Source organism: Octopus sinensis, linkage group LG18 (genome assembly GCF_006345805.1).
Source record: "Octopus sinensis linkage group LG18, ASM634580v1, whole genome shotgun sequence".
Classification (NCBI taxonomy): Eukaryota; Metazoa; Mollusca; class Cephalopoda; order Octopoda; family Octopodidae; genus Octopus; species Octopus sinensis.
Genome location: NC_043014.1, coordinates 8,555,088 through 8,563,303, shown reverse-complemented (window position 1 = coordinate 8,563,303; position 8,216 = coordinate 8,555,088). Strand labels below are relative to the sequence as shown.

General features: G+C 39.4%; 1 protein-coding gene across 1 annotated transcript; it reads right to left on the bottom strand.

The window, feature by feature from the left end:
* Window positions 1-5,240: 5,240 nt before the first annotated feature.
* Window positions 5,241-5,837, bottom strand: LOC115221383 (iron-sulfur cluster assembly 2 homolog, mitochondrial-like). Its single transcript, XM_029791559.2, has one exon. The coding sequence runs from the start codon at window positions 5,785-5,787 to the stop codon at window positions 5,317-5,319; it is 471 nt and encodes a 156-aa protein (XP_029647419.1). The 5' UTR covers window positions 5,788-5,837; the 3' UTR covers window positions 5,241-5,316.
* Between the last annotated feature and the right edge of the window lie 2,379 nt (window positions 5,838-8,216).

The window sequence follows — 8,216 nt, the reverse complement described above, 5'->3', positions numbered from 1 at the left end:
AACGAAGCTAAAGCACACACAGTGGAACTGTTTGGTACAGATTGACCTTGACCTCTGCTGTGCATGTTCACTAAGTTTTAACGTTCCAGCTCACTTTCGCTGTTTACAGCAGTGCTTGGAAGGAAGGTGTGTAGTGTGTGATCATGCACTGACCACGACAGAGTAAGCTGAGCAGAGAATCTGCATCAAATTTTGCCAAAAGTTTGGTGATACCTGCTCAGAGGCCTACGCAAAGATTTAAAGGTGTCTTCTTCATTTTCCATGCCACCAGCATGGGTGCCAGTCAGGCGATACCTACTCAGAGCCCTATGCAGAAAGAGTATTGAGAGGAGTGTATGAGCCGGACACAAGTATACAAGCGGTTCAGATGTTTCCAAAATGGCCAAAAAATGTCGATATTGATGAACATTCTGGGAGATCCGCAACCAGCAGAACTGAGAAAAACATCGCAGCTGTGAGGGGAAATCGTCAAATCACCATCCGTGAGTTATCAGAGGATGTACAGATTAGTTACAGTTCAGTTCAATCCATTATCACTAAAGATTTGTGTATGTCTGCCAAGTTTGTGCCAAAACAGGCAATACATGCCACCAGCATGGGTGCCAGTCAGGTGGTACTGGCATCCGAGCTGGCAGAAGCGTTAGCATGCTGGGCGAAATGCGTAGCCGTATTTCGTCTGTCGTTACGTTGTGAGTTCAAATTCCGCCGAGGTCGACTTTGCCTTTCATCTTTTTGGGGTCGATAAATTAAGTACCAGTTACGCACTGGGGTCTATGTAATCGACTTAATACCTATGTCTGTCCTTGTTTGTCCCCTCTGTGTTTAGCCCCTTGTGGGTAATAAAGAAATAGGTACTGGCATCGGCCACAACAGCGATTTTACTCGATTCAATAGGTCTTCTCAAGCAAAACATATTGCCTGACAATTGAAGAGAACTCTTAAATGGGCCCATTATGTGGCATAGGCTAAAGCTACAATCTCACTTGGCTTGCTGGATCTTCTCAAGCACAGCATATCTCTAAATGTCTTGGTCAAAACTATTTATTTTACTTGATAGGCCTAACAGAAGGAGCAGTGCCCAAGGCCTTTGCAGGCCTTCTGAGATCAATAAGATTGATATTATATGTTCCTCTTCAACCAGAGCATGTCAACACTTGTGAGAAGGATATGAGCAGGTGAAAAGTTCTAAAGGGCTAATGTTGTGGGAAGGCAAAAAACTGGTCACGGTGATTAATGTGAGACCTAGGAGCTGGGTACTAGGATTACAAATGGGTTGGGAATGCTTGAGTGGAGATGGCATGCACCTAGCCTACTCCAAAGAAGGCTATTGTAGCTGCAGAAAAGGCAAAGAAAGCTGACCGGGTTTGTGAACCAAAGGCTGGAGCATAGAGTTTGTAAGTGATTTTATGACAATCAGTTAGGTGGCCCTTTTTGGAATGCAGTCAAGGATGTCTTTCATATAATTGTTACCTTAAGTCATATCTCCTTCCTGATCAAAGATAAAACACTAGTTAATTCAGAAATGTTTTCCAAGAAGGCAACTGAGACACAAAGTGAAACAAGATGGCAATGACTAGAAATGTGAATCATCGTCGTTTAGCGTCCGCTCTCCATGCTAGCATGGGTTGGACGGTTCAACTGGGGTCTGGGAAGCCAGAAGGCTGCACCAGGCCCAGTCTGATCTGGCAATGTTTCTACGGCTGGATGCCCTTCCTAACGCCAACCACTCCTTGAGTGTAGTGGATGCTTTTTACGTGCCACTGGCACAGTTACCAGACGAGACTGGCAAACGGCCACGATCGGATGGTGCTTTTTCCATGCCATTGGCACGGAGGCCAGTCAGGGTGGCGCTGGCAACGGCTACATTCGGATGGTCCTCTTATGTGCCACCGGCACTATTACAAATATTTTTACTTGAACATCTTTTTCATTATCAAACTGAAAATATTAGCAGTTTTTAAAAAATCACAAATTTTAATTATACAAGTTCAAATTACACACAAAAACATGAAAAATAAAATTTTAAAGTGAGATTGCCTTTTATAGATATAATATATTCTTTTTCTTTCTAACTAGGAAAGGAGATGTCCCTGTATTTAGATTATCTCGTTACCTTCACATTAAACAAGTTTTCTCATCCGAGTTCTATTTTAGTGTCTAAAATCTATTTAAAGTGTGTCAAGGGCTCAGCTTTACAACTATTGTAACTTAACTGTATTCATAAAAGATTAGTATTATTTGTGTGGTTTAATCGTTTAAATTTATTTACAAGTCTGAAAAGATGGAATCTTCTAATACTTAAGCAGCATTTTTCTTTCCCTTTCTGCGTGTTTTATTACGTAGAAGATATCACTGAAAAACTAGTTAGAGAAAAGTTGGAAAAGTTATTTCAGATGTGTGCATATTGGCATTAGTTAACCTCCTACTTTAAAATTTCTATGATATTAATTTGTAATAAGTTATATTACATATATCAACTGCAGGAAAGAATCGTGAATACATGATTACATTTTAACAAAGCTAAACGACTATATATATATATTCAAAATGTGACCTTGTGTGTACCGTTGGCGATTTTTTTTTTCCTCTGTCTTCCCTTCTCCTATGTTTCCGACGAAGAGCTCCACTCGAAACGTTAAACCCTCCTTCTTTCCTGAGTGTCCAATAATACTATATTTGTTCCACGTCCTCGCGTTGTTGTGTTTTTTTGTGCTTTCTTGTTTGGATTAACTATATATATATATGTATATATATATATATATATATATATATAAAGCTAAAATTGTCTGTGTATGGCAGGTTTGGTAGCCTTCAACAAACACTATCTCCTCCGAGACCCTGCGGTGCAAGTTGACCAAAATTGAGAGTATGATAGAAGATGGCTTGCTCTTCCTTACGTAGAAAAAATTCAAATCGGACCATGTTAACACCAAAAATTATACACATCAAAAAGGTGCTTTTTTTTCTATGAAAATCCCTATTTTTTACGATTTTTTGACTGCTGTGTTGCCATTTTTCGGTGTATTTTAAACAGAAAAATGTTCACTTAAAGAGAATAACAAGCTACATAATGCAAAATGTTTTACTTTTCAAAAATTCCAATTCTAAAGGGTCAAAACAAACCCGAGCAACGCCGGGCGATACTGCTAGTATATATATATAATATATATATATATATATATAATATATATATATATATTTATATAATAATAATATTAGGGAGTAAATCCAAACTTACAGGGGAAAATTAGATTTAGGATTAAATCCAATTTTACAGTATAAATATATATATTTAGTTTTATTTCTATGTTTTGGTTTATGTTTTTCACTGTTTGATTTGCCTAATAGTGGTTTTATCTCTAATTTAATATATAGGAGTGGTAAGTAGCTTGCTAACCAACCACATGGTTCCGGGTTCAGTCCCACTGCGTGGCATCTTGGGCAAGTGTCTTCTGCTATAGCCCCGGGCCGACCAATGCCTTGTGAGTGGATTTGGTAGACGGAAACTGAAAGAAGCCTGTCGTATATATGTATATATATATATATGTGTGTTTGTGTGTCTGTGTTTGTCCCCGATGCTGGTGTGTTTACGTCCCCGTTACTTAGCGGTTCGGCAAAAAGAGACCGATAGAAAAAGTACTGGGCTTACAAAGAATAAGTCCCGGGGTCGATTTGCTCGACTAAAGGCGGTGCTCCAGCATGGCCGCAGTCAAATGACTGAAACAAGTAAAAGAGTAAAAGAGAGAGTAAAGATATATATATATATATATATATATACATATATATATGTGTGTGTATATATATATATATAGAGAGAGAGAGAGGGAAGCCAAGCTAGTATTTAGATGGGTGATTGCCTGTGAAGGGACTTGCAAAGCTCGAGGGAACCACTTTCCTTGCTTTGTTATTGATATTTCCTATCGCAAGTTCTATTTAGAGGTAAGCGTGTGACAGAAGGGATGTAACTCTGGTAATTTGTTCAATTCATAAGTAGTCGAGTGGATGTCTTATCTACAAAAAACACCAACAGAAGACAATAGAATTGTTAAATAAGAAAATATAGGTAAATTTTTACACAGAATATTTACTTGAAATACTATAGTAGATACAAACATATCATTACAAAGATATATGTATATATAATAAAGATATAAACATGCTATGAAAATACACAAACGATTAGGCGACGGAGTTACCTTGAGAATTGAGGACGAGCGAGATGTAATTATATTTTTTATAAAGGTGGGTGGGTCAATGGAAATTGATATTTTCACCAAAAATCAGTTTGTCTAGTGTGTATACGATGTTTTGTATGAGTGTGTTTGCGTGTATGTAGGTGCCTAAATGTGATGTGTTTGTTGTATATATTTATATGTGTATATTTTGTGTGGAGAAAGGGGTTATATTAAGAAATAATGTTGCGACTAAGCAAGGACATATTGTTGCGTAATGGGTACTTGTACAAGTACCTGCGTAATATTGGTAATATGGTCTGTGTGATACGTAAATTGATAATAAAGAGACGAATGTGGACAGAATTCGTTCATACAAGAAAAAACATACAAATAATTTAATAAATAAAGCATAAAAACATTTAATAATCTCAACATCTAAGAGAAACTGCAACAGATAGCATATTGTTACCAGGTTGTAATTTAGCCCTGATCGAGCGGGGTTCAGATCAAAGGCATTCCAGCTGCGACCATCCAGTATCAAGGATTACATTATTTATAATAATCGTATCTCTTTTTTTTTTTTTTTCTTTTTTTAAGACAGCAATTGTGTAATTTGTAGATAAGGGACGAATGGCACCCCAGGTCGTTCTGGCAGAATCGTTAGCACGCCGGGCGAAATGCTCAACAGTATTTCGTCTGCCCCTACGTTCTGAGTTCAAATTCCGCCAAGGTTGACTTTGCCTTTCGTCCTTTTGAGGTCGATTAAATAAGTACCATTTACGCACTGGGGTCGATATAATCGACTTAATCCGTTTGTCCTCCCTGTGTTTAGCCCCTTGTAGGTAGTAAAGAAATAGGTATTTCATCCGTCTTCACGTCCTTACTTCAAATTCCTCCGAGGTCGACTTTGCCTTTCATCCTTTCGGGGTCGATAAATTAAGTACCAGTTACGCATTGGGATCGATATAATCGACTTAATCCCTTTGTCTGTCCTTGTTTGTCCCCTCTGTGTTTAGCCCCTTTGTGGGTAATAAAGAAATAGGTATTTGGTCTGTTTTGCTGTCGTTTAGGTGGTATTAATTGTAAAGTTTTCTGTTTGGTTAAATTTATAACAGTTGCTGTGTTGTGTTGTGCTGTAATTTCAGAGGTCCTTAAGTGAGAAAGAAACTCCACAGGAACAACTTTGGTCTGCTTGCGGGTTTTTAGCAACAGTAAAGGAGCTGCGAATTAACTCTTCTTCGTAGTCTATAGTGGAACCCGTCAAGAACGATAGAGAATCGCTGTCGATGATGACTTTCACACCATCTTTCTCAAACACCTTGTCATCACTTTCGATGGTTTCAACAAGGTCGAATTTCGTCTGGAACCCCGAACAACCGCCGCCTTCCACGGAAACACGCAAGATCGAATCGTCGCCGAGTCTTTTGAGTCTGTTAACACAGGAGTCGGTTATGATGACTGTATTTTCGTGATCGTTCGATTTATTGGGCGTAACGGAGGCATCGGGCGCAGAGGATTGAGCTAACCGCGAAGAAGATTTCAAAATGAAAGATGTTTGGTCAACTAAAGGCTTCACAAGGAAACGATTCGCGGACTTCAAGAGCCGAGCCATGTTGTTTGGTTTCGGATGTTTATGTATTTTATGACATAAGAGAGGTCAACAAGGGAATTAATTGACGAATCCGATGATTCTACAGAATTGCTCGCGCCGGTTAAAACGTTTACTGGCTTTCACCGGCTCGTTGCGTTTTGGGTTCAAATAACGCTGAAGCGTTCTTGGAACTTTTCGGTTTGAACGGCAGTTTTTTAAAAATAATTTCCACGTAACTAAATACTTTTAAACTTCGTATACTGGCGCAGGAGTGGCTGTGTGGTAAGTAGCTTGCTAACCAACCACATGGTTCCGGGTTCAGTCCCACTGCGTGGCATCTTGGGCAAGTGTCTTCTGCTATAGCCCCGGGCCGACCAATGCCTTGTGAGTGGATTTGGTAAACGGAAACTGAAAGAAGCCTGTCGTATATATGTATATATATATATGTATGTGTGTCTGTGTTTGTCCCCCTAGCATTGCTTGACAACCGATGCTGGTGTGTTTACGTCCCCGTAACTTAGCGGTTCGGCAAAAAGAGATCGATAGAATAAGTACTGGGCTTACAAAGAATAAGTCCTGGGGCGAGTTGCTCGATTAAAGGCGGTGCTCCAGCATGGCCGCAGTCAAATGACTGAAACAAGTAAAAGAGAGTAAAAGAGTATACTTGTAGAATGTGTTTATAAAACATCTTTTTCTCTTGGCTTTATTGAGAAAAGTCTATACTTTGTAAGATATTTGTTGTTGTTTTTTCTGCAATTTCAACCAATCAATGACGTCTATTGAGGTAAAAAAAAAACCCATTCTGTACCGTATGAATATGTCCGTTTAAGAAACAGATTGGGTTTATTTACATTTCTGAAGAAAAATATCTTACAAACTCTAGAATTTTCTCAATACAGCCAAGAGAAAAAGATGTTTTATAAAGACATTCTACCAGTATACGAAGTTTAAAAGTGTTCAGTTACGTGGGAATTATTTTAAAAAACTGCCGTCCAAACCGAAAAGATCCCAACTACATTTTAAAAAATAATTTGGTGAAAATTTAAAAAAACTTCAAGTGTGTTGGGTGCTTTTATGTGCCATGGGCATGGGTGGATTAATGCAGCACTGGCACAAATGCTTTTTAAGTGGCACTGGCACCTGACAGGACAAGCCTGAACCTGTGGAAGACAGCGATTTTACTCAGCGTGACATACTTTATCAAGTACAGAAAATCACAACCTCTCCTGGTCTTTTGTCACTTCCTCAGTGAGGCCCAGCATCTGAAGATCCTTTCAAACCACTTTGTCCTACATCTACCCCTTCCACAAGTACCCTCCATAATTAGAACTCAGCACTTCTCCACACAACTGTCCTCATTCATATGCATCACATGACCAAACCAGTATAGCCTTCTCTCTTGCACACATCTGATGCCTCTTATGCCCAGATTTTCTCATAAATCATTTACACTTTGTCATGCATGCACACCGACATTACCCATCCAGCAGAGCATGCTCGCTTCATTTCTTTCAAGCCCTCTGTAGTCAAAACCTCATGTCTCACTGCCATGCAGCATAGCTGTACATACACAGGCATCATACAATCTGCCTTTCACTCTGAGGGAGAGGCCCTTAGTTACCAACAAAAGTAAAAGCTCCCTGATCTTTTCCGCCATCCCATTCTTGTCCTAGCAACTATACTTTCAGATCTTCCTGCCCCACTGCTAACTTGGTCTCCTAGGTAACAGAAGCTACCTACTACTTCTAATAATCCATCTGAGCATTTGAAGGAGACTATTGTCTGCATATTGTTAGTGTTTACTCTACCAGCACAAAAGGCACCATCCGTAGTGGTCGATGCCAGCGCCACCTTGACTGGCTTCCGTGCTGGTGGCACGTAAAAAGCACCAACCGATCGTGGCCGTTACCAGCTCCCCTGGCACCTGTGCTGGTGACACGTAAAAAACACTCACTACACTCACGGAGTGGTTGGCGTTAGGAAGAGCATCCAGCTGTAGAAACACTGCCAGATCAGACTGGAGCCTGGTGCAGCCTCCTGACTTCCCAGACCCCGGTCGAACCGTCCAACCCATGCTAGCATGGAAAACGGATGTTAAACGATGATGATGATGATAATAGTTCCAATTGATATCTGGTCTTAACCCTTTCATTACTGTATTTCTGTTGAGATGCTCTGTGTTTCTTTCAATTATTTTAAATATAACAAAGAATTTAGTAAAATAACTTAATTATCATTAAGCTAGTGTTAGGAATATAAATTGCAACTAAGGTTTGGTGGTGTATTTTGATGCAAAACTTATGAAAATAAGACATTTGTACTACAGAGGCTGGGTTGGTAACAAAACTCTTCTATTGTAGATGGAATCTCTATATATATAAACGGCAAAATGTCTGTCTGTGCATATGTCCTTTATACAAATCCAATTTTTCAGTTAGAGGGCTCGCACT